The following is a 27,178-nucleotide window of genomic DNA, read 5'->3' as shown; positions in this document are numbered from 1 at the left end:
GTATTTTGGCTGTATTTTGGAAAAGTGCTTGTTTTATTTATCTATATACGTTCCATTACCTAGACTCATACCAAATGCAGTCACACTGTGCCTCAGAGGATTACACTCACTTTGGCTTCCACAACCTTAAAAAATGATAAAGATGAAGTGAATGAAGATTACTTGTGAAGGATATAAGATGTTTATCATCAGATATCAGAGCAGTGCTAACAGGACGTGTCTTGCCTTCTCAAAATCCCACCCTCCTTGGTTCAAGTATGCCTAAATCATCTTCCACAGTCAAATAATTGATTTTGCTCTAACTTCAAGGCTTGTTTACTCTTTGTCTGTTTTCCAGGTCTTCCCAAGAATGTCAGCCTGCATGTTCCAAGAGTCTGTGAATCCTCACAAAACTCTCTGCTCTGAGCACCCAAACCAATACTCTAGTTTTGCTAGAAACAAAGCTTGAAAGAAACCCCTGAATTATCAGATCCAGCTGCCAGTTTTCCATCATATAAACTAAGTCTCATGTAAGAAAAGCAGGACTGACTTAGATCAATACCTCCCACCCTACTCTTTCCAAGAACTGACAAATGCAGACACCAAGAAAACAGTAGAATATGATACATCCTACTCATTCTTCCTCCACTTTTTTCAAACAGTGATATCTTTTTTGTTCTAAATAAAATTTTGAACATATTTTTCCTCTATTCTTCTAATTTCTGATCAGCTTAAGATCATTTACGATACTTTGCAAGGCAATATTATGTTAGTAATAATCTATGTTGGCATCAGTTAGTATATTTAATTCTTAGTTTATATTTCAAATCAAAGAACATTTTTTGAATGTAAATTCCTATTATTTTTCAAATTTATGATGAAACACTCTAGGCTATGACATTTGAATTCTCCTCCCTGGAATTTCAATTCAGCATCCTCATCGATCTCTGCTGATCTCTACTGATAAGATCTTTCCACTTTGGGTCTTACATAAACTTCATTAATATTCTTTAATTTTGTTCCAGGAGTGTTAAGAAAAATAAATAAATAAATAAATGAAAGCAGCCCCAGAACACACAGTTAAGAAACTTCAAAGAACAAAACCTCTTCAGAATAGAGAAAACACCAAATACTTAACCAAGAGTGAAAAACACAACTCAATTTTGCTAACCTTGGTCTCCATAAGTAAGCGGAACACAAACAGGGTGGTTGGTTTACATATTAATATACCTGTCATTCAAGGAGCTTATCGCGTGCTTTTCTTGAGAGGTGTTACGATAATCAATTTAATTGGAGCAGGCACCACATAATGCAACATTCACGTGCATAACAAGAAAAACTATGTCGAAATCTGCTCTACCATCTTCACTACAGAAGAATAACCAAAAAGATAGTGCTACTGAGTTGGAGATCACCTTTCGTTCTAATGAAAAGCAAAGCACTCAGAGCTCTGCTACAACACAAATTTGATAGCCTAAAAGTTCACCTGGATAAGAAGTCAGTGTTTGGTCTCTCAATACCCTTTCAGCTCTTTTCTTGGAAGACAATAATAATTAACGCAGGCAGGGGCTCTGCAGTTAGTCACAGCTAATTTACACTCAGTTTCGTTCCCACCTTAGATTTGGATTGCCCCACTGAGTGATAATGGATGTTTAAGCTTTATTGCTCTCCATGGCATTTTTTTCCTGAATTACTACTATTCTCAGACTTCTGAACGCCTCTCCAAAGCTAAGTGAAATCCATTTCCTCAGTTGATAGAGAACACTTAATTGGATAAACAAGTGGCATGCTCTCCCTGTGGCTTTGCTAGCAGAAAAGAACCATGCATTTCTCTGTGTGAGGAGAAACCTGTACTGCTTTAACTTATCCTTTTTCTGGCTGTTGGTACTGTGATCCTACTTAGAAGAAATAACAGTAGCTTTCTCTGTGTGCAAGAAACATTAAATATTCCTGTCACTTTTTTTCCAAATATCTGCTACCAGGGTTTTTTTTTAATTAAACTACATAAAGTCATAACAAAAGCTGTCAGAAAGTAGTGGGCAACTCTAAATGGACAATTTAAAAATCTGTTAGGGAAAAAAACACAGTTTTCCTTCATTTGTGAGTTACTAGGAAAATGAAGAAGAAAATGAAAATGAAAAATGAAAATATGAAGACAACGCAGTTCAAATATTCTGTTATCAGCATAGACACAGACAGGACTTAAACACAGATAAAAATCTGAGGTCCAAAGAATCCAAAGAACCAAAAAAAGGCATCTAGAGATCACATCGAAGATAGAGCCAGGAAGACTTAGTTTTCAGAAGAAATCCTGAAATCTCACGGCAGCCGGGTGCTATCTTCTATGCACAGCTCAACACTGAAGATGAGGGTTTCTAGATTATTAGCTGCAACAACACTCTAGCTTGATGAAAAGCTGGTAAATACCTCATGCTGCAGGAACACACGAATGGCGAGACATGAATTACAGCACAGAGCCCTTCAGACACTCATGGTCTTACAGAAAGGCTGTAAGAACTATGCAAGGATGAAATGACACCTGACCTCCAGATATTCTGGCAATCTTCCGTATAGGAACTTCCTGAATCAAAGACCACATTCTCACCACATACAGAGTAAACTTTTTCAACACCAACTGCACATTTGACCTATCTTCTATATTGCCATACTAATTGTCTCACATTTACCCACCTCCTAAGGTCAATTTAAGTGACAGATCATGCCTCACAGCTAGTGAGATATTATTTTTTATTGAGTAACAGAGTCCCTCTTTTGCAGCCTTATCTCCTCCCATCATTTCTTTTACTCTCAGCCAAACACATATCTTGAAAGAAAAATCATCAGAACACTTCCCAATTCTGAAAACTTTGAAAAAGCTCTCAATTTCTGCACCTTTGACAAGTTTTTCTTCAAGACAATTTTTGCTTAGAACAATTTTGCTGTCATTTTGCCAATGTTAATTTTAATTCCTTCCTTACGAGCAATCACTGCATTTTCAAGAAAAAATTTGGTTTTCTATTCACTCATTTTTATTCTAAATCTTTATTTCCAGTAGCTTCTTTTTCCTTTTTTTTTTTTTCAAATAAGACAATAGTAATTATGAATTGTCATCTGTGTTGAGCTTCCAAAAATTATGAAACAAAGCTCCATAGCTTTTAAGTATCTTATCCCTCTAGCTACTACTACCTTTCAAGACTTCACAACTATCAAGCACTTTCCCTTTTGAAAATCATATGCACCCATAGTAGAATGGATCTATAGAAACAAAAATCAGGCCCATAAGCTGCAGATTCTAAATTCTAACAGATCTAAAGAGTTCCAATATTAAATCTAGTACCTTATTATCTTACTTTATTATCTTACTTCAACACCAACTGCACATTTGACCTATCTTCTATATTGCCACACTAATTTTCTCACATTTACCCACCTCCTAAGGTCAATTTAAGTGACAGATCATGCTTTTAAGTATCTTATCCCTCTAGCTACTACCTTTGAAGACTTCACAATTATCAAGTACTTTCCCTTTTGAAAATTATATGCACCCATAGTAGAATGGATCTATAGAAACAAAAATCAGGCCCATAAGCTGCAGCACAAGTTTACAGCTACAAATTACTGCATGTAATTCTAACAGATCTAAAGAGTTCCAATATTAAATCTAGTACTTTATTATCTTACTTGGCACAATATAAAAATGTTTTTTAAGCTAGCAGAATGACACCTGACAGTCCACTGTGAAAAAAAAAAAAAGAAGCAATAACACAGCAGATTGAGAAACATAAAATTCTTACCTATTCAAAAATGATATGTATATATATGAAATTACAGTGCCTCATTAAGACAAGCACAGTTTCCTCATCCTGTTTGTTTTGTGTGCTTTAACACAGCAGAAAGACTGAGAAAGGCAAATATTACATGCTTAATACCTGTAAGTACAAAATACAATCTTCCTTGACATTATAGAGCCACAGATGAAAGAAGTAGTAGCTAGAGCACAGTGCAGATGAAATACAACAAGTACTTGGGTAATCCTACTCTGGCAGCTGGTACAGTATGCCATATTGCAGAGCTGGCAGGGCAGGAGGAGAAGCAAATATTTCAGTGATGCTACAATGAACAGTTTTCTTGTTTTCCTCCTTTGTATATGACACTTCAGTGCAAAGCCATTGACTATGAAGTGAAGCCACTATCACTTTATTGCAGTGATAAAGAGGGACTACATACAAGATATCTCCTCTAGGCATCAGTCGGCAGGATTCACTGTGAGCATTCTTGAGTCAAGTTTGGAGCTCTTCCAAGATGTTATATTTTCCCTTTCCTGAAGGAACAACATACCAGAAACCTACACATCCCAGGGATATCCAAATGGTGTCTTCTGTGAGGTACAGTGCTGGGATTCATTCGTTTTATTCTACATTCTACTTCACTTTATGCCATACCTCAGTTTGTCTGTCAGTCACCTGCCATCATACTGCATCCCTTCAGATGTGCTTCTTTTTTGTGTCAATTGTGCTACAGAAAAGGCATACCAAAAAAAAAATTTCACGTTATGAAAAAAATGCATTCCTCTCATGACGAGTGCACTGCAAGAGCAAGGCATGTCATGTCTGCAGGTGCTCAACCCTCTGGCTTTCATATACATTCCTCACCTGCCTTTTCCATACCCAACTTAATGTCATTATTCGAAAACTTACAGCCCAGTATTGCATTCATGTCCTGCACAAAAAAGGCTCCACGCTACGACATGAGACACAAAGGAGCAGTGAAGGACATTTTATACCCACCAAGCACCTTCTTCATTTAACTGCTTGCATTTGGGAGAGTTGTGCAGGGTCAGAGCAGTCATAGTACTGAGATTACTATGGAGTTAACAGCACCAAACTGAATTTAAATTTAAATGTTTTTAAGTCTGCAGCTTCCACAGATGCTACTACTATTAATATCTCAAGACACAGCCCCTCCAGCACCTGGGCAGCACAACAAAAATACTGCCTTTCAGCACTGCTTAGTAGAGTGTCTAGGGCAGCTATGATGTAAGATTGATGAACTTCTGGTGTATTAAAATATGTAATTACCAGCAAGTTGCAATTCCGAAAAGAATCGCCTATGTAAGTTTTCTTTCATTTGAAGGACCTGATGGGAAAACAAAAAAATGTAAAAATTTTTGGAACTACACATGCAGTTGTACAAACCGTAAGCAATAGTGTAACACTCAAAACATCAAAGATCATAGATACATTTGCTTGGGAGCATTGCAATATAATTTGTTCTTCCATAGTGGAGATAGAAATAAGGGGTTTTCTGTATTTCCATGATAGAAATACAGCTCAAAGAAAAATCTTTTAATTTGTCTGACCTCACGTTCAGCCCAAAAGTAACAGGCACCCATTTGGGGACTGATCAATGAACATTATGAGTTAAGAACAACAATTTGTTATATTTCTGAATTCCAAGTACTTTAAAGCTGTGGATTTTTCCTGTCAGTTCCCATCCTTCTCCTCCAAAAAAAAAAAAGAAAAAGTGACTTGAAGTTATATGATGTGGGCACGTAGGAAAAGAAGCATGGAGAAAAAAAGCCACTTTTTGTTCAGTGACAAAACTGCAAATTATGTGTAGTTATCTGAAGTTACTAGAAGTGTTCACTGATAGTCTAACTTTTGGTAGAGACTTTTCTCAAATGGTATCCATGAACTGCAATGTAATAGTTCAGTAACAGTTAAAAACTACCTCCAATATTATTTCTGCTTCACAAATCCTCCTGGTGAGTTCTTATAGTAATACAAATTATTTATATTTCCTCTTGCAAATGTAGAAGCATGTTAATTTCTAACAAGGATTTGCTGCAAGAGGAAAATAAATTACTTAGAAATTGTTTTTTTCCAAAAGCAAACAAGCTTTGTCCCCTAATACCTAATCCACTATTCTCTTGATCTGATCTAATCATAAAGACAGTGGACCTGGCTAGATCTTGATTCATTTCTTTAATAAACTCAAACTCAGAGAATATTTGGGGGAATAGAAAATGAAGGCATAAACCACAGGTAACAAGAATGAAGAAAAATATCTGCTTGTACTATTAAGTTCCATTAAGCTCCAGAGCTATGGACATGTAATGATGTTGCAAAGGAACCAAAGCAGATCTTCTTCTTCATGGCAACTTTCCTTGCATTTACATTTTGTATTAAAGTCTGTTACACATGATATAATATAGTTCTATCTTGCATTTCCTTTTCATTTAACTGTCTCCTGTGATAGGGAACTGCCAACTGGAAAGAAATCTATAACAAAACCTCTGACAAGTTGAGCTCAGAAACACAATCTATGCAAAGACAAGCAACAACACACATTTTAGCTTCCAAATGCTCCTGTAGCTACAGATAACAAGTTGCAGATATAGCTGCCCGGGAGGTTGTGAGCATTCATGACAATTCACCAAGAAGGCAAAGCACAAAGGTAAGAATTCACTATAGATTGATGAAAAGTGGTACATTACGGCATGGCAAAGGGGTAAAGGCAGCAGGGAAATAATCTCATCTGTGCATGTTAAGAGATGGGCTCTGACCTGCCTGCTGCTCTGGAGAAACAGAAACCCAAACTGACGTCTTCATAGCAAAAGGTGCTTGTATACAGCAGCTTAACAGCTACCAAAATAGAAGTATCAGGTGTTCAGAATCACCTGAAAACAAAAGGGTTACACAAAATATAGTGTGCCACTAAATAAAACCATAAAAGCCACTGTAATCAACGTTTGATCGTACATTTTCTCCTCTAAGACAGCAATTTCAGAAGGCATTAAAAAGAAGCCAACAGAAAGCTTGGTAAAAACAAAGGAAGTTATATCTGAATCATTTTAAATGTGCAGGGGAGCCTAAGAAAGTATCTGAAAGATGAATCTGTTAAGAGATTCATCAATGAAAACATGCAAGAAATATCAAGAAGTCTGATGAAAGCTGAAAACAGAAGCAAAGATGAACATGATGGAGATGTCCTACTACTCTCATCTTACTCTTTCCCAGATATTTACTTGCAAACACTGTTAGATAGAGGATGCTGGGTGAAACAGACCTTTTTTTGCCCTACCAACATCTCCATGCTTTTGCTCTTAGCAGATTTGGTCCATGACAGTTCTAGACAAGGAAATGAGTCAAATTAATATTGCATCAAATTAAACCGATAATTGAGCTCTAATCAAGAAATATTTTAGTCATATATATTTAAAATACGAATACATATGTATTTATTTGCATAAGCATACAACAGATTTAGGTCTACAGTTAGCATTTACAGGCATCCAGAAGCCTAAGCAGTTTCACTAGGAACTTTCTGTTTGCCATCAGAGCAGCTTGGAAAACAATTGATGTATTTAAACATAGCCACTGCTTAGACAACATGACCAGATTAGTATTATTATTATTACTTAATTAGTTATTTTTGAAGCTTGCAATTTCAGATCAGTCTCTAACCAGAGCACGGTAGGGAGCCAGCATGTACATAAAGCACGTAATTATCCCATCCTAAATTAGTGACTACTTGAAATCTGTTTCAGTTTAAAAATGGGTTGGGAAAGTCCTCAGCTGCTAGAGAAACCCAGTATATTTGGGCATGACTCAGTAATAACCAATACATAGAACAGCACAGAAGTCTTCCTAATGCAAAAGCATGAGACAGAGCTACATACACATTTATGAGTGCATCTGATGTATATATGTATGTAATAAACCTTATATACATATAATAGTCCTTGTTACTGACCCACCTCCGGGCCTGCAGCTGCTCATCTCCAGCAGACAAACTGAGGTGGCAGGGCCTGATCTCCAGCAGAAGCCATGCTCATAGAGCTGCGCAGTAAGTAACAGTAGTCATCAATCCTCTAAATGCAAGCAGTGGAGACGATGTATTTTGCTCTGTTGTTTATAACTCCCATTGCTGTTAACCTCCTAACTTACTGCCACTGTTCATCTGCTCAGAACAGGAGCAAGAGAAACTTCTTATGCTACTTTTGCTTTTCTTTTGAACAGCTAGGAAAAAAAAAAGGGCATACAATTGGTGAGATTTGTCCTTATTAATGTCACATTATATGCATCACTGGGCATGTAGGAAAGCATGAGTTCCTCCCCTTATGCTCATCATCAGTGATTACATACAATGCATAAGCTATGATGGGCAGCAGGTACTGCGCATTGTTCATATGGCAACCAAAGAAAACAACTCAGTTAATCCGCAAGCTTCCTTTCAGCGTCATTAAAATGGATTAAAAAAAAATTATAATGACAGCAGAACAATCAAAACCTGGTTTCTCCATAGATTTGCTTCCCACATGCTCCAGTTCCCCTCTTAAAGCTATTTTCTCTAGTCTCTCTTGAATCTCCTCTCCCAGCCCTCCTCACTTCTAGTTGGGCCACAGGTAGCACTGCGCCATTCTCAGCAGCAAGTTATAGTTCTGCTGAGTCACTGGTCAACCACTGTATGTTCATCAGTCATTTCGTTTATCAAAAGATCCCATCTGTACCAGCAAAATTTGTGAGAACTTAGTATCTGATTCCTCTACTTCTCTTACAGATCAGGATGAGTTTGGCCGGAAAACTTGCAAAGATACTAAAATAGAGAACAGATAATCTTACAAACCTCATAGCATTACAAAATCAAACAGAAAAAGGCATTAAGTGTATTTTTTACTACTAGGTTACTAGCAGTAATCTGAAGTCACACACTCACAGCTTCCCCTAAGTGAATTATAAGCTTTTTATTAGGAACACCACGCATGAAATCATGAGTGGAGATTTTCAGGGGGAAAAAAAACCCAACAAAATACATGAAACCACAAAAATACATACACAGACAATTAATTAAAAAGACTCATGGAAACCAGAAGCATGACTGGAAAGCACAGTTTTATAATGATATTCTAGATCACGTAGCAAGTTGCCAGAGTTAAAAATAACAGAATAAGATTTCTTAAAACTATACAATAAATAACTTCTTTCTGAAAATACAGAAGACGGACATCTTGGAGGAGCAAGGCAGTCTAATCCTGGGCACTCCATTCAAACCAGTTACTAGCAACTAGCTTGTGCTTTAACTTAGCCAGTCAATGACAGATTCACTGATATGTAACAATACTGCAACAGCAGCAGCCATACAGTTTCCAGGGCAGCAACTTCACAATGGTCAAAGGTGACAAGGCCAAGACCAGGAGCCACCGACACAGCTGGATTCTCATGTATTGAGATCACGGATGGGATTCATTTGACCTGTCAATTAGAGTATTTTTGCAGACAAAAGAGTGGGGGGAAGGGAGCTGGCAGATGAATAAAGTTGGATTTCACACACAAAGGGAATGATGTTGAAGTACTGAAGTAAATGCTACTGAAAATTTGAATGATTTATCTGTTTAACAAAAAGAAATCACCACCCACAACGTACCCTACTTTTGAATGTTTTTCATAAAAAAAAATTTGAAAATAAAACAAAACAAAACAAATAACAACCCACAACACAAGCCAAGCAAGGAGAATATCCAGATATTTATTATCCACAAAGGCTGGAAAACAAAGCATGACATAGGAGAGATGCCCACGGAATACTGGATTGACTGTGTGATTTTTTTCCACTTACAGAATGCTCCATACTACTGCCCAAATAAGAAATGTACAGTAGATATTAAAGAGATTTAGAAAGTTACCAAGGTCTTTCCCTCTTTACACATGGCAGAACAAGACAAGTTGCAACATTCAGGCTTCACAAACTTCATTATATCTAGGCATGGAGAAATCCCCACCCCCCCCAAGGGAAAAAAAGATATGCAGATCACTTTCATGCCTGGCATTCTTCAGACTCCTCATTCATATTTTTAGCTCCAGTGTGTGGACAAGACAAAAGAGGATGCTGCAGAGATTTCACTGACATCTAAATAAGGATGAAATTATCTAAATTATCTAAATTAACTAAATAAGGAGGTACTGCAGGCAAATAGGTCACCTGCCATACTTCTCACCACAAGCATCACTCACCAAATTCTGTAAGGCTGGAGAACAGCAAAGAAAGAAATGACAGATGCCCTTAAAGCAAGAGGAATGAGAGAAGGGGAAGAGACCCCTGGAAAAATACTTGCGTACTTATCTCAAAGGACATGGAGATTGGAATGGAGCTTCCTTGTTGAGGTAGCACAGCTGTAATACGCTTCAATTCCTTACCATCAGCTCCTCTTAAGATAAGAACCACCAAAACTCCATGTTTTTTCAAATATGTTATGGGGCTGTACAGTTTCATGTGATGAACAGTGCTGAATCAAAATGCATGTGTTCATACGAGCAACTTAAGGAGAAACGAAATGTGATCTTCCTGAAGTGTACTTCTGTACTGCCAAAAATCTATCCACTAGTGATGATCAAAATCCACTTGCTCTTGAAGAGAAACAGTTTTATTGGCCACAAGTATACTACAGTGGAATAGAAAGACATTGCCATTTTTCTGGGCTGAAGAAGCAATATTCGGAGTTTTGCAAGGCTGTAGAGTTACCTTTAGTAGGTTAACAAGCACATTCTTCACAATGAACAAACCTCACAAACTGGAAGATGTAGAGGTGGTTAGAAGCGTAGTGATGTATTTTGTCTATTACTTTAAGACAAAATGTTAAAGTGTTCTAGGGATTTCTTTACTTCCTAATCTTCTCTAAGGAAAACACTGTCTTTGCAAAATCTGTCAATGAGGTGCAAGCTTTCTACATCCATAAGAGTGGAAAGTCTAGAATGGTGGTATCAGACGCTATCAGTGCAATGCTGTTGTAGTATCTGCTCAGGACAGTTCAATGTGGGACAAAGATGATACTCTGCAGATCAACATGGAAAAGGTATCTCACACTAAGTAGAAAAACTGCCTGGGATATAGGGGAAAGTGATCATGCTGTATTTCTCAAAATTGAAGCAAGACTGAAAGAGAAAATGATACTGATGAATGGAGATTAAGAAGAAAGGTGGCACTCTGTAAGTGCTAGAGTTTGTTTTCAGATCTCATACAGTGGTGCTATGCCACAAAAAGAACAGTTTCACATGAGCAGAACTCAACACAGTTCTGCTTTTCAATGAAAAGCTTGCTGCAAGCATTAGGGCACACACCAATCTGCAGAGAGAGGACCTGCTTGGTACATCTCCCACCAGCTGCCATATAAAGAAAAGCTGTCACACAGCCATCAAGAAGAACTAACAGATGACTGTCCTGTCTGTGTCTGGGCACAGAAGGAAAAACTGAGGTGGAGAAAATCTTAAAATTCCTGAGCACAAGCAGCAGACTTGACCCAGTTCTGTACAGCCAAGAGGTCTGGTTTGCTTGCTCAACACTATCAAGGAAAAGCTGTGTGCTGATTTGGGGGAGGCAGGAGGAAGAATAAATAAGCAAACAAAAAACTTTGTGACTTTGTACAGCATTGCTGTTGCTTGGGCAGCAAACAACAGCAGCACTTCTGGTAAACAATCACGTCCATCAGGACAGAGGCAACCTGCTGACCTATTCAATGCCACGCAAGGCCCTAAAGTTTACCAGGTACAAGGTACAGACCATTTTTAATTTCCATGCTAATGTTCTTCTACTGCTCTTCCATTTCCATGATAACGTTTAAAGAATCTTTGAAGATTAAAACATTACCAGATGTCCAACAGCAACTGTCCACTGACAACAAGTGTCAAGGAAACAAAGCCCTTATGATGCTGTCAACTAAAAATTCTATAAACAGTGACTGAGCTGTTGATGAATAAAAGAGGGCTTTGTTCCTAATGAAAAGGATAGAGTACCAGAGAAAAATTAACTTCCCCTCTCTACAGGACTCAGTGCATGAACTCAGGATTCATTCATTCTACTTCTGAGCTTTGTTCCCTCCCATTCCCAGTAAGAGAATAGGCTCACACAAACCTGAACTGCTAAACAAGGAATAACACACAGTTGAGAATTAAGGCATTAGTTTTGGGAAAAATTCACCGGCCTCTGAGTGAAGAATTATTTCCTAACATCTACCCTAAACCTCACCTCTTTCATTTTAATCCCACCCCCCCCCTCGTGCTATCACTACCTGTGTAAAAATCTGGTCCCTCTCCTGCTTGTAAGCTTCTTTCATGTATTGGAAGATTACAGTGAGGTCTCCCTAGTGACTTCTCCAAGCTAAACAATCCCAACTCCCACAGCTTTTCATCACAGAAGAGGTGCTCCAGCCCTCTGATCATATTAGCGGCCCTCCTCTAGATCCACTCTAATAGCTCTGCATCTTTCTTGCACTGGGGACTGCAGGCCTGGACACAGTACTCCATATGGGGCGTCATACTTGTTAATGTGACTTAGAAGCTCCACTGAAAACTACAGTTCTTTAGTTGTTCCATTTACATGGTTTATTCAAGAGAAAATTGATTCTGATAAATGTTACAAATAAGAGTTATATAATAATTGTATGAGTGATACTCATAACAGCGCAGTCAATGGAAATAGCAGTATATTTCAAAGTAAAAGCAAAAGGGAGATAGAAAACAGAAATCAGTTTTCTGTGGTGAGCCGAGGTGTTGAATCTGAGCCTGGTCCTGACCCATGAAAGGTACTGGATACCCACAGCAGTTACTGCTGCCTAATCACACTCTGGGAAGCAGCTATCTTCCAACCACACTGTTTTGTCATCTTGTTCTTCTTCACATCTCAGCACTGGAGACACTTATCAACTTGTCCAATTTAATATTACGCTTATCAAGTTGTTTCAGAATTCCTACAGTAAACAAGCTTACCATTTCTCCTCATGGGATAGTTTTCTGGTTTCTCAAGTAATGTTTAATCCTGCTACTGTGTTTATCTATTGTCAGTTCTCCCTCCCTGATAAGAATAAACAGAAAATGTATTTTTAGTGGAAAAACACAGTATTTCCCAGGCAGGAGGAGAAAAAATAAGGGGAAAAAAAAAAAGCAGAAATGGATATGGTGTTGAAGGACAAAATCTAGAAGCTCTAGGACAGAAAAAAATTATCCTTTAGCTCATGAGGAAGTAGGCCACCACAAACCAGCTCATAAATCTCAGGTTTTCATCCTGAAAATGAAACTGTACTTCTGTCAATGGTTTCTGGGCTGTTTGGGCTTAGTTCCAAGACTAATGGGGCAGGGGACCCATGGACTCATGCCCCGGTAAAGGGGGAAGTTGAAAAGAGAGAAAGGGTAGGGAGATGGGCCTAAAACAAAACAGTGGCAATGATCTGAGGAGGAACGTTAATTCATTAATTATTACATTGGAATGCAAAGTAACACAAGATAATAAAATAGAATTGGAATTGGAGCTAATAAGTCAAATAAAATGAGCGAGTGTCCAAAATCTGAAGGCCTTACTCTAATGCTGAAGCGAGATGGCTAGGGAGCAAACACACTGTAGAGATGAGCAGCAAAAGGGAATTAAAAAGGGGCATGTCTTGTGACTTGAAAACAGTTTTATCTTTCCCTATGAACAGAAATAGAAACGAAAAGTCATCTGGGAACTGGAGCATTAACTTTTTAACTCCCAGTGTACTATATGCTGCTCTGATGCGGAATATCCACAACAGTAATCACAAAACCATGACAATTTCTCAACACTGATAAAAAAGGATTAATATGTTTTCATGTGATGTAGTCTCTTATGAAGAATCGGGGAAAGACAAGAAAAACTACATTCCTCTGCATGTGGTGCTTACGGGTATTAAGAGATTCAGACCCAACTACTGAAACTTCTTCAGAATAGTGATTTTCAAACTTCATAAATCACCCCATCAAAGCTACAGTGGTTTTCCCCTAAGGCCACTTGCAATCTGAATTAATTTATGATTCTGTCTTCAAAGTTTTAGTTTTGAAAAAAAAAAAAAGAGAGAGACTATTTTTTGGATACAGGTGCTTTGTCAAAAATCCCCCAGCCTGTCTACTAGCCAGCTGCTTTGAAAAACCTCAAATCAAAGTAAACTTCAAAAAGTTTGTAACTGCAACCAGATTATCAAGCTGACTTTATGATTTAATTAAAGAAATTATTATGTAAATCCTTACTGTGGACAAAATACTTCAGAAGGCATAATGAAGTTCTATTGTTTCATTTTCAAATTTTCATTCTAATGGTGACTAACCAAGATGTTTCAGCAAAGCATGTGACAAAATAACCAAAGTAACTAATCTTATCTTCATACCACCTTTACCTTACAGACCCTTCAACCGTAAGGAGATTCAGGGAAGTTTTCATAAATCGGTCCCCACTGGAAAAATTTCAAAGGAGACTCCTGATCTCCATTCCTGCTGGGATTGACAAAGTAATAGTCCAACAGAAAGGAATTCACTTGGATACTAATAGGTTGGCAGGGAACAGGTATACTTTACAGACACCTTGCTGAGGAATTCAGGCTTAAGTGTGAGTCACAATTCCTTAGCCTGTTGCAGGCCAAGATGCATTGGTCAAGAGGGGTCAATGTGCTGCTCTATCCACTTTAAACTACTGTCAATTATCACACTAGGATCAAGGCTTTAAAGCACATGCAGGCTGCAAATACTGCCTGCATACTCCACTCTGCTTGCATACTCTAAGAGCCCTTTGCATTTTGCCTATTACACTCTATGGGCCATTTTACACAGTTCCCTAAAATACCACCTTATTCATACCCAGGCACTTTGTCTCCTATTCCCCTCCACAGCAAGATATATACAGCCTATTCCTCTTGAACTAGAAACCTGAGCTACAGTACTGATAAAAAACAAAGCACAACAAAATCAAGGATTCCACTTCCTTATCTCACTTTGATCCACAGCTTACTGAGAAATACAAAACTTCAAGCTCTAGACTTGGAAGTATTCCTTTGAATGAAGGATGCCTATGTTTGATTCAGGTTTGAATTTAAAGCCCTGGCTAAGGTTTCATCTACCCAAACATTTATTTTTGAAGTTATAATACAGTTCTTCTATCTGTCCCCACCTACCACCTGCTGATTTGGTTTGTAAAGAAGTTCTGGTGCACTTGGTGCACTTGAGCTACATTCCTTTGGAAGAATATCATTCCAGGAGCGCAGCAAAGGCACTCCAACTACTAACAGGCTCAAAACAATGAGTAGATATTTAAACAGCTTCAAATCATAGCAAAAATTTCAGAGTATTAGAGGAAAAAAAAAAAACTAGTAAAGTTTTCATAGTATAAGACAAGGGTCCTCAGCTTCAGCTTTTGACTCTTGTTTCTCTTTTTCAGAAATTGCACTCAAAATACTGAATTGATTCCTCTAGAGAATTGTGTCACTAAAGTTTTGGATAGGTTCATCTTGTTTTTAAGCACACACATTCATAAATGCTCCACTCAGTTTCAATGACACCAAAATTAGCCCAGAACCCCACATCACTTACCAAGCCATTGCAAGTGCTGATTGCTGCTGTTCCGCTCCCTGAACCTGGTTGCAATACTGCGCCAATGAAGTGGCAAGGAACTCCTGAGTGCATTGCAATCTTCGCACGACTGTGGTTGCCACGTCTCCTCTCTACTACGTAGTTGTGGGAAAGAAATCCCATGTGGATAGTCAAGTTGAAAAACAGATCCTTCTCCTTGTGATTAATTTTATAATATATTGCATTCTCTTTTTTGCCGAGATCTCTCTTCTTTCTTGTGTTTGAAATGTGATGGTGTAAATTAAAAGAAACAAAATGCCCATTTGCATCTACTCTTGCTGGTTCAACCACTTCGTACTCTTGCAGTGTCTTGATAAATTCCCCTAAAATGAATGTGAAAAAACAAAGAAGCAAAATGGGTAAATGCAATCCTGTTCAGAGATCATATGGATCTTTAAAGGAAAACTCAAGAGTGATAGCAGTCTACCAAGCACAAGTCTACCAGCACAAGAGCAGACATTCTGTATCTTGCATACCCAACACAAAAGGCTCTGATCAAGGAGATGATCTCCACACATTCAGAAACCTGGCCACCTTAAGAGGAGACGGAGCCTTATAAATTAGGAAAAATAAAAGAAAATGCTACTAAGTGGTTTGATGGGCTACAGGAATAGCAAGAACATCAGTAGCCTCAGCTTTGACAGATGCTGCAGCAGAGGAAAGAATCTTAAAGGGTTTGAAGGAGAATGAAGTAACTATACAATTCTGCATAAGGATTGTCAGCCAGGATAAGACTGGACACCTTATCAGGATCTAGAAGAAGAAATTAGGAACTAGCAGAGGAAAGCATCACTGGCTTTCGTGTCCCTTGCTATGACACAGTACAGCTGTTTCTGACTTCTTGCTGTGGTGTTTTGTTTGTTTTTTTTAATTAGTTTAAACCTTAAAAGTCCCAAGCAAATAATAAAACTATATAAAATGTAATAAGAACTCATATCCTAAAAGAAGGATCTTCAGCTGGCATTACTGATTTCAGCCCAAGAAATCACAGGCTGAACATCAAAAAGAAATTATGAGGATGCATATTACTTCAATTCTTCCTTTCTCAGTCACTCATTCACAAAGTGACTACACCTCATTTATTAAGTCGATTAACAAAATAATTAACCTGTTTCATAAACTTCCAGAGCCATTTATTCCTCCCTAGGACTGCTAAGATAAAACTTCTAGACGCACTTCTCTCTCCACTGACTGCACTTTCAAAGCTTCATGGGCTAAATCATGCCTAGACAGATTATCTGTCTGGATTCATTGCCTTTGGAAAGGAAGATACCTCCTTCATCCCCACTAGCAGCAGCATGGAACATGACTGCTTGTATTTCCTTAGGCCATGTGCACTCAAGACACATGCACTGAAAAACTCCCAATTGAAAACCAAAACACACATGCATACACACACACAGAATGAAAAATTCATACCACACTTCTCAGCACATACATAAAACTATGAGGGCAACATGGCCTTGACTCAGTAGCATCTTCTATTTCAGAAGCAAGCTTACCGCTCTTCTACACAATAGACAATATATTTTTTTAATGCAAGTCATACCAGCAGCCTACAGTAACTTTGTGCCTTCGCAGGAAAAGCCACAGCAGTGGGCTCTTAATCTTCATAGATGCAAGTCTCACGAATGGGGAGACTCATGCCTACAACAAATACTGAGAGATGCTTCCTGCCCTTTTCTGCATCAGCACTGTGGGAAATGAGAGGCTGAAACCTCAACCCACACACTCCTATCCAGAGTTTATGCAGCCTGTTGACAGCGTAGCAAGTGTCTGCTTGACAATTTAGCAGCTGAAGCTACTGTAGGGTCCCCCTCCCTTCATCACAGTCCAGTGCGATGGAAGAATGGGCACCAGGAAGAGGGAAGAAATCCCAAAATACACCTTGCCAGAAGAAGTTGTTACAAAATTCCTGTGTATTTTTCTCCATGTCTTACACCATGCAATCAAAGGCAGGGTGAATAGAGTCCTGGAAGATCAAGCTCCCATTTGCCTTCTTTTCAGCCCAATTCATGGAACAATGAAATAAAAGCCCCAGAGAAAGACTTAGTGATTTGACACACTGGACAGTGTGTCTCTGCTTGATGACTTGATCTTAATTTGTTGTGGCTCAACTGATAAGCTCCATTCAAGACCAAAGGCTTGCAGTTTTGGACTTCAAAGTGTTTAAGGAAGTTTCTTATTTCATTGCTATAGTAATTAGTGTGCAGATGCTAGGGCAATTTAGACACTGTCAGAAAAAGTAGAAATAATGCTTAAGCGTCTGTTGACAACAAGGTTATCAAAGCAGAGAAGTCTAACTTCTTTCATCCACTCTTTCAATATTCATCTCTGAATGCTAGTCACTGGAGAGTGAAATTATGCCGAAATAATATTATACAATAATATAACCACAGAAATGAATTATTAAAAAGTCTGCAAAAGACCATAGGGAATAAGATTACAACACAATAAAGCTTAACAAGATGAGGCGAAAGGTATTTCTACAAGTAATCATTATCAATGTTAGCAGAGGCAAACCTATCAATATTAGAACAGCTTAGTCAGCTCCATGCTAAGGCTAACCACTCAGACTTTCTAGCTGGAGACGAGAGTCTTAAACAAAGATAGGAGACACAATTTTGATAATGCCTTTCTGCTCTTCTGGGAAAGAATAACAGTGAAAAGGAAGCAGCAACTGAGAGAATAACTTCACACATGCAGTCCACACCTCAGAAGAACAAGAGCTGTAATTCTTCAACACTGACTTCCTCAACCTTCCTTCTTAATTCATACTAAAGCATTATGGGCTCCCACAAAACTTACTGCCAGCAAACATGAACAGAGGGAAACTATTCCAGGACCACAGATTAGCCTCAGGGCTGGCATGCTCTCCTTGGCCTCCAGGGAAGCCTGTCCCACCAAGTGGCCCTGCTCAGGATTTGCAGGCCAGGAAATGGAAGATCTCCATTTAGGCTTGGGGAGCACCAGTGTGGAGAACATTTTGTCTTCCCACAACTGCCATTTGGGCATGTTGGCTTGCATCATTGCCCTAAGCAGGACCACAGCATTACATTAAGCAGGACATACATGTTCAGTCAGCTCTTTGCCTTGATACCACAGTGCATGCAAGGGTCATTTCAGACAGAGAAACTAACAAGCCCCAGGCCAATTGGGCTTGCATAAGGAATCTAAGAATTGATTAAATCATTGGTGGAACCCTCCCTACAGACCCTGCCATTTCTGTGATTTGACAAACATCTGACAGTACTTAGAACCACTGCTGTTCATTCTACTCCTGCGTGGATTCAAACTCACAATATGTGGCAGAGTATTGCCTATATTAAGAACTGCTGTACACAGAGCAGATAAACAGGGGAAAAAAACAGTCACTGTCTGTCATGTGGGACAGAAAATGTACAATTTATTTTAGGGGGAAAATACGTTCTTCTGAAAACATTTCTTTAAAATATGAGACATCGTCACTCGCACTGACTCATCTTCATCTTTGTAGCCCATCTGCATCTGCCCCTCAAACCATCTGATCCCCTGGGATAGGAAATAATGTTGCTCATCTCTGACAGGAGACATCCTGAGCCAAAGAAAGGCTCTGCTGCAGGAAATACCCCTCCTATGAAAAGACCCATCCTGGGGAACAGTCATCCAGGGAGGCCTTGGTCATGTAGCAACATTACCTGTCTGATCAGTCACACCTAACACCTATGCTGTTTCAGTCCTAGATGTTGCACACTTCACTCTTACCTCTATCTGCACTCTGTCTTCCTCAGGAAAAGAATAATATTTTGAGCTGTCCCTTTATGCAGAGTTTACTAAATCCTAGGATTCAATGCCTATAAATGAAGTTAATTCTACATCCATTTCTAAATACCTGGGAAATAAACAGCTACCAAGTGCTAATGGAGCTATCCCTGTCCTGTCTGAGGGACAGAAATGATTGTATTCAATAAGTGTAAGTGAATTCAACAGAAACTAACTTCAGGATAACTGTCTTTCCAAAAAATTTATTTAACAACTATTTCTTTCCAACAGCTCTGAGGGACACAGAAGACTTTCTCTGTGCTCACACTCTTCTTCTGACAGCACAAGTGTTGATTTGATCAGAAGGACTTTCAGAAAACAAAATTTTCTCCTATTCTGTCAAGATTTTGATGACTTGGCAGAGTCTTCCAGCTAATGACTTTCCTCTTCTCTTAACTTTCTTTAAACTGGAAATCGTACAGAATTCCTAAGTTATGCTACCCCAGATGTCCAGCAGCTATAAATGGATATGGTAAAGTTAAGCCACCTGTGGAAGTCAGACCGGGGAGTGTTTGACAAGAGGATTCTCTAGCATACAAATACTCAGCCTTAACCTACTGTCCTCAGTGCACACAGAACCATAGAATCATTAAGGATGGAAAGACAGGTAGGATCACGAAGTCCAATGACCAACCCATCGCCAGAACACCCTCTAAACCACATCCCCAGATGCCACACAGTTTTTGAACATGCCCAGGGATGGTGACTCCATCAACTCCCTGGGCAGCCTGTTCTGAGGCAAAGTATTTCCTAACATCCAACCTGAACCCCTCCTGCCCCCCCACATGAGGCCATCACCTCTCATCCTAAAGACGACTTAGGGTGAAGGAGTTGGTACCTGGTGAGCTGTGGGTGCAGGATATTTGTATTCAGCGATTCAGCCTCTGATGATAAGCTTTACCCTGCAAATGGGTTTGGCAGATGCAAATGTATGGGATTAATACTTGGTTGCTTTTTTTTTTCTTCCCCCAGCTGGAAGAGCAAAACTTCTGTGTCTTGTCCTTACAAAGCCAGGCTATATCATATTAACACCAATCCAAGCTGCTGCAGTACAGAAGTGATAAAAATAATCAGAGAGTAAGCTCTTTCAGTTTGGTAGTAAGAAATGACTCTGTTAATTAGGAGATGATTCCTAACGAGGAACATGAACGAAACACGGGATGCAGCAATGCCTTTATCTACATAGCACAACTCAATGACTTCCAAAAAGCAACAGGAAGGAGCAGCCAGAGCTGTGCTTTACCCCTGTAAAAGTTTAATTCAAAGTCTCGCGGCAGCCCCGGCAGCACCGCACGGGCAGCGCCCGGAGCTCACGCTCCTCAACAGCGCGGCCCCGACAGAAGCACGGCGGGGCAGGAGCACGGCGAATTCCAGCCTCTCCTGCCTGGGTAACACCAGAAAAACAGCAAACCCGGAGCAAGGCTGCCCGGCGGGGGAACAGCAGGAGTCCGCCCCGGCCGCCTCCCTCCATCCCTCCTTCCCTCCGGAGCTCTCTCCGCCCGCGTCTCACCGACCTTGCCTTCCGTCGGGGAAGAGCGACCCGGCCGTCCCGCACAGCGCCGGGACGTGAAGGACGAGGAGCCAGAAGGAGCCGCTCGCCGCCCAGCTCGGCGGGACGCATGGCATGTTGCGGGAGGGCAGCGCTCAGCCGGGCCGCGGCATGGCCGGGCAGCGGCGGAGCGGCCTCCCGGCACCGCCCGCACTCCGTCGCCGCTCCCCAGAAGGGCTGCGCGGGGCCGTCCCGGTGTCTGATTTCTGCCGGCGGAGGAAGGAGGGCCGGGAGGAAGGGAGATGCTGACGGGCTCACTCCCCCTCCCCGCGCCTCGGAGCCGCCGGGGTTCACGCGCCCGAGAGGAGCGGAGTGGAGCGGAGCGAACCGGACCGGCGGCGGGCGGGGGCTGCCGGCCCCTCTGCCCGCCTCAGGCGGCGGCCGTGGGGAGGGCCGGCCCGCAGCAGCCAGGCGGCCATCCCGCGTCCCCGCTGAAGGGCCATGGGAAGGAAGCAGCCCCTCATCCCCGCTCCCGTAAGGCAGCCCCGCTCACAAGGGCGAGTTCTACACCTAACGCGAAAGCGCACGAAGCGCGCTGATATGTAACGTCTTTCCCACCGAGGAGGCGATGCTTGAGAAGCTGGAAGATGCCCAGAGGCCGCTGAGCCCATGGCACCTCGGCAGCCTCCATGCAGTGTCTCTCACCGTGGCCCTGGTGTTGCTCTGGTCTGTTGTGGGGAAGGCTTCTAGTCACTTAACATTTGTATTTTTGACTGGGTATTTTTTCTCTACTCTTCACCAAGGATTACTAAATGCAGGCCCTGTCTCACAGAATCATGGAATGGTTTGGACTGGAAAGGATCTTGAAGATCATCCTGATACAATCTGTAGCAATATTGTTATGCTTGGTGAGCCCCTTGGTGGATAGCCATGCAGTTTGTTTAGACAATGGAAGGGTCTGTGCTTTTGTATTGAGTAGATAACAGTGATAAACTCATTGCACCACGCAGACAGTAGAAGTTCTGTTAGTCAAGTTGATAAGGGAAGTTCTGCTTTGGATCTGTTAGTTGTGAAAGCAAACATTGAATATTTATGTACCTCTGGGAAAACTTCTGAATGTGTGTATATAAACAGAAGACCTTTTGTGGAAGGTGTGCATGACAGGAGGAGTTCATCCTCCATGCATCCAGTGCTGAGAATAGAGAATGCCTGCTTTCTAACCCTCCAACTTGAGTCTTAGTGAGTTTCCTGATCAACCAATTAACAGCATCCAACAGCATCCAACCCTTGCCATGGGCTGGCAGTCCCCCACCAGCTCAGGCTGCCCAGGGCCTCATTCAACCCAAACCATGAGCACCTCCAGGCATGGGGCACCACAGCTCTCTGGGCAGCTGTGCTAGGGCCTCACTGCCTCCTGAGGGAAGAATTTCTTCCTAATGTCTAAGACAATTTTTCCCTTTTGGTTTAAAGCCATTCCCTCTCATCCTATCACTATTAGTCTGTGTAAAAAGTCGCTCTCCCTCCTGCTTATGAGCTTATTCAAGTACAGGAAGAAACAGCCCAGTTACTTTACTTCCTAATGGCACCATTTTGGCTCTGTCCTGTGATTGTGACCAATTCTGAGTTTTCTAGTAGCCTTAAAACTGACCATACCTCTTGTTTCTTGGATCATTTCTTGGCCATCAAGGTTTAACAGTGCTCTCTCTTTTGTTGAAAGTTACCCAAAGATGAAGATTCTTTTTTTTTTTTTGCAAACACCTCTCAAATTCCAGAGGATAAAAATGCAAGAAACAGTTAAAAATCCAAGGATTTCCACATGAGTTAAAAATGCAGATTCTCCCAAGCTTGGGCCATGATAGCTCCAGAAACAAGACATATCTGTGAAAGAGTAGCAATATTTTATTTATGAGTCAAAATGTGCACTCTTCTGGCTAATGTAATGTCAATGGAATGGCACAGATTTTGCAGAAAAGAGTGATTTTGTGTAATATTTGGTATCCTAACACTTGCCAAGAGAATTTTTCATTGGACCATATTTATTTAATACAACAGTATTTTACATATGAGTATTTCATGTTACAGTGGCAAATTCCCTGATGCACTTGCCATTAGGATGTTTTTTAATATTCAAGTCACATATCGGGCACTGGACTGTTCTGTGACATTTGAAATTGTATCCTATTTAGCTCTCTGTCAGCACATCACTGAAATTAATTTAAAGGAATGTGTGACCTGAAATCAATATGATGTCTTTAAAACTTAACATTTAAAAAATTAAGTTAAAAATTTTATATAAATTGGAAAATAAGGATGTGCCTACCATGAATGGAATTAAAAGGAGAAGAACTAAAATGAGCAGAACTGATGACAAGCGCTGGAAAGAAGGGTTGAAAGTTCAAGGGATGGGCATGTGCATACAAAGTCCTGGTTTGGAAAACTTACTGAAGGCATTCAGGAAAAAGAGTCTCCTGTGTGAGCATGTAACTGTTTGTTTGCTAGAATTTCCACTCATCTTTTTGTTTGCTGTATCTGGTATGAGGCAACTAATATTTTGTGAAGGATCCCATCTTGGTTTCTTCAGCAGGAAAAGTTACTTTCCATTGCCCATAATTCTCTTGAAGCATGAGACATTTTTCCTCCTGCTTCCCCCTCCCCTCCCTCCCCCCCCCCCCCTCCAAAACTACAGAGCTTGTACTGGTTTAAATCTCCCAACCTTGCATGTTTTCTGCTCTAATGTCTTTTTTCCAGACATGAGAACAAGGGAAAAAAATCAGGAAATAATAAATAAATGAAGACTTGAACTTAAGAGCGTTTGTGAGAATGTGGGTGTTTTGTTTTGATTATGTTTTATTAACAACCAAAAATTATAGATGTAAAAGCCATACAGAATGGAGGAAAAGAACTGTGGGAATCTGATCCAAAACATCTATGATCTCTTGGGCTTTGTGCCAGCACTCACATACACGTATACTGGGTGTGATGTCAGAAAATACACTGGGGAAACAGCTGGATTCCAACTTGCAGGCTGCTCTGGTGCTGGCTGACAGACACTGAAAACGTGAAGCAGTGGCACAAGTAGAAGGCACTTCCATGCTGTGCAGACATACTGAGGCCAGCTGTTTTGGTGCTCCAAGTCCGTGGAACTGTGACTTCTCAGAGCAGATTTGACATAGGACAGCATTTGTGGGCTATGAAAATAGAATACCTACATGTTAGACCATTTGCCATTCACAAGAAGTTGTTAAACTCTCATGATAAGGAATTAAGTCATTGTCTCCTGTTCCAAGAGAGTCATAACCTGAGCTTTTAGAACTTTTTGAGAAAGTGAGCACTATTTTTTTCTTTTTATAACTCAATGTCAATGACAAAAAGTAAAAGAACACATCACAACATCAATTATATTCCTGTGACAGCAATGGTACTATGGTTCAGTGCCTGTACATTTACTGAAAGGAGATCAGAAATGCCAAGACATACAATCAAGGTACATTGCCAAATCGCCCATCCCTGAACCCCCTTCTGTTTCCCTTAGTGGACTTCCAGACCTCAGATAAAATAAATGTGTGTATAGAATTCCATGTATTTGTGTAAATGTGTGTAGAGAAGTGGAAAAGCAGTGGCTAAAGAAAAGTGAGGAACAGCACCATGAACTGCATAGTTTGACATCAAGGAGCTGCGAAAAGCTGAAGTCCAGCTGAAGACATTGAGAATTAGCATCTCCTACCCTAAGTTTAGAGATCTAAAAGGCCTGTAATAAATGCTTGCTTGTCTGCTCCGTCTGTCAGCAGAGGGGTGCTCTGGAGGAAGGTACATCCTTATCTGCTTCATACAAGGTGAAACATCTTCTGGGCCTGACTGCCTGTTAACTATACAGGCAGCTTAAGAATCTGCTTGGATTAGAATTGTTAAGGAGATAGGTCACATATGTTGTGGTGAGCCATGTTAAAGCTAGAAAGTATTAGCAGGGAAACGAACTTTGAGGGAATGACTCCAAATCCCAAGGGCACTAGAGAATATCCTGAGTGCATCTGTGCATCTGCTGCCTCTTTTCAGAGACAAATTTAGATGTATGTGATAACATCATTTTTAAAAAATAATCTTTTCCCCTCTTTCTCTGATAGAGATGCAGTCTCCTAACACAGCTAATTTCTGGTAACTGGAATAGAGACAATGTTGGATCTCCCATTCCATTTCGGTTCTACTCTAAATATTTCTGGAATTTCTTAAGTTAGTTACTCATGCAAATAATATTTGCTTACATTCCACTTGTGGTACGTCTGTGAGCAGATTCTAGTAATAGACAGAAACAAACTCTAAAGCAGTGAGTAGTTACATTAAAAGAATTGGGGGGAAGGGAAAGGGGGAGGAAAGAGGAGAGGGGATGTTTACATTCAGATTCCAGTGTTCAAACTTGGATTATTTGTAATTGAACAGATAATATTCAAAATGATCACTTTGTCCATGTAAATTTAAAAGCTCCTTTGATCTTACTGTCTATATTAACAATTTAAAGCAAAATTGCGGAGCAGTAGTTCACTTTGAAATTAACTTCTTTTTTTTTAATTAGTGTCATGAAAATATGTTCTTAATGATGTGTGTAGGAATTCAGTGAGGAGAGGACATGGAAAAAATCACAGAATACCTCAAATTCGAAGGGACCCATATAGATCATTACAATTTATATCTACATTCAAGCAATACTTTCTGGAGAGTGTACCATGTTCCATGAAGCCTGACAAGGATTTTACCCTTGGACATGACAACTGTGTTATCTAAGTGAGGTTTTGTAAAGAAAAGCTGTATATTTATCTCTCATGTTGCCACAAATGTCTTCTTGTACTGGAAACACACCAAATTGTACCGAATATTCACCATCAGGACAGAGATAGCAGAGCCATAAAATGCAGTTCCATGTGTAAGAGTTGAATATCTGAATATGAGATCTCAGCCGTGAGCTCATAAAAAGCCAAGAGGAGACCATATAAGAAATTAGACCAGAGAAAAATAAATATATGTTAAATATTCTTTCATTTTTCCTATTTCTGTTTCTGCCTCTCTCACAAATATACGTATACATATATACACACATAAATGAAAATTGAAAGAAACAGAACTATAAAAAGAATGTAACATTTAAGAATAGTGTCAAGTCACTCTAAGTAAAGCATTATGAACTCTTTTTAATGAAATGCAGCAAGACCTTTACACTACTGGTCCTTTCTTTGGTATGTTAAATAAATAAATAAATGAATAAATAAATAAATAAATAAATAAATAAATAAATGAACCAATTTTGCTGCCTCAAAAATGCCCTGAGAAACAGTTCCACTAAAAACGTTTCTGCAGTTGAAATAATTATACATTCAATAATTCAAAAATATAGTTTCATCTACAAAAGAAAGAGAGAAACAAACAAAAACAACAAACTTTCAAAATGAAAACAAAGCCCCATCTCCCTCTGTCAAGGCACTCTAGAATTGCTAGAGTTCAGCCACTGCTGTAATCATAGCCAATCCTTCATTTCTGGAAGAGATTTGTCAAGCAAGTGAAAATATTATATAGATCTTTCAAGGAACACAGCAAGTAAATTACAATTTTCAGCAAGTGTTTATTTGGCATATTTATCTGAAACACTCCTAAAGGTTGTTTTAGAGGCATTTGCAGAGGCACATTTCATTCTGTCACATTCACTCTGACGCGATAGAGTTGAACCCAAGGGGCAGTTGCCACTGCAACTCTCTGGTGACAGCCTTCTACATTTGCTGTTTAGAACAATGCTGCCTTAAAATAAGTGAAGATGGCCCAATGGTTATTGCAGCACAGCATTATACAAACCCCAAAAGACTCACACAAAGCTCTAAACGATCTGCTTGAGAGTTCAGAAGTAAGCAAATCAGCCACTTTTATTGCAGGCATCAGAATACTCCTTGGAAGCCTAAGCCCAACAAGTTTGTTAGGGTTTTCAGAAAGATTGATTCAGTAAAGCCAGCTGCACCAACAATTTGATAAAAGGAAGACTCCCGAAAGTCACGTGTTAGTGATAAGTCTTTGGCAAGGTTACTGCATTTACATGGAGCAAGTAGAAGGTAGCTTTCTCCAAAATAAAAAAAAACATTGGGCGATGTGAATGAAGAATTTTGCAAAACTTCTTCAAAAAATCAGATGACGTTTTATACATTTTCCAGCTACAGAAATGTCCTGATAATGTGATGAATAAATTACTGTAAACATACAGTGAACATTTCTTTGACTATTCACCTAACTGTAACAAGTTCTCTTTACTGCCTCTAAAAATCCTCTTTGGTAAAGGATGATGAAAGAAAAAGACAGACCATTTGAAGCTACAAAGAAATCTGTCTGGTGGTCAGAATGTGAGTAAAAAGACCTGGGCAAGTATGTTGCACTTGCATTCCTGAGCTCAAAATCCACTATCAATATTCTCATCAGGTACCTCCGTTCTCACTCTGTAGCTTTTTCTGCGTGGATAACAAAAAGCAATATATTT

At 39.8% G+C, this 27,178-nt stretch overlaps 1 protein-coding gene across 1 annotated transcript in view; it reads right to left on the bottom strand.

Annotated features, from left to right (window-relative positions):
• The window catches only part of ADAMTS12 (ADAM metallopeptidase with thrombospondin type 1 motif 12), a 172,885-nt gene extending 151,735 nt beyond the window's left edge, over positions 1–21,150 (bottom strand). The window contains exons 1-2 of the mRNA XM_031608435.2: positions 20,699–21,150; positions 15,345–15,706 (exon numbers count right to left, since the gene is read on the bottom strand). Coding sequence (XP_031464295.2) covers positions 15,345–15,706; positions 20,699–20,810 — 474 coding nt within the window. The 5' untranslated portion in view covers positions 20,811–21,150. The remainder of the gene's footprint in view (positions 1–15,344; positions 15,707–20,698) is intronic.
• Positions 21,151–27,178: the final 6,028 nt, after the last annotated feature.

Source organism: Phasianus colchicus, chromosome Z (assembly GCF_987193195.1).
Source record: "Phasianus colchicus chromosome Z, bPhaCol1.hap1.1, whole genome shotgun sequence".
NCBI lineage: Eukaryota > Metazoa > Chordata > Aves > Galliformes > Phasianidae > Phasianus > Phasianus colchicus.
This window is presented reverse-complemented; position numbering and strand designations above follow the sequence as displayed.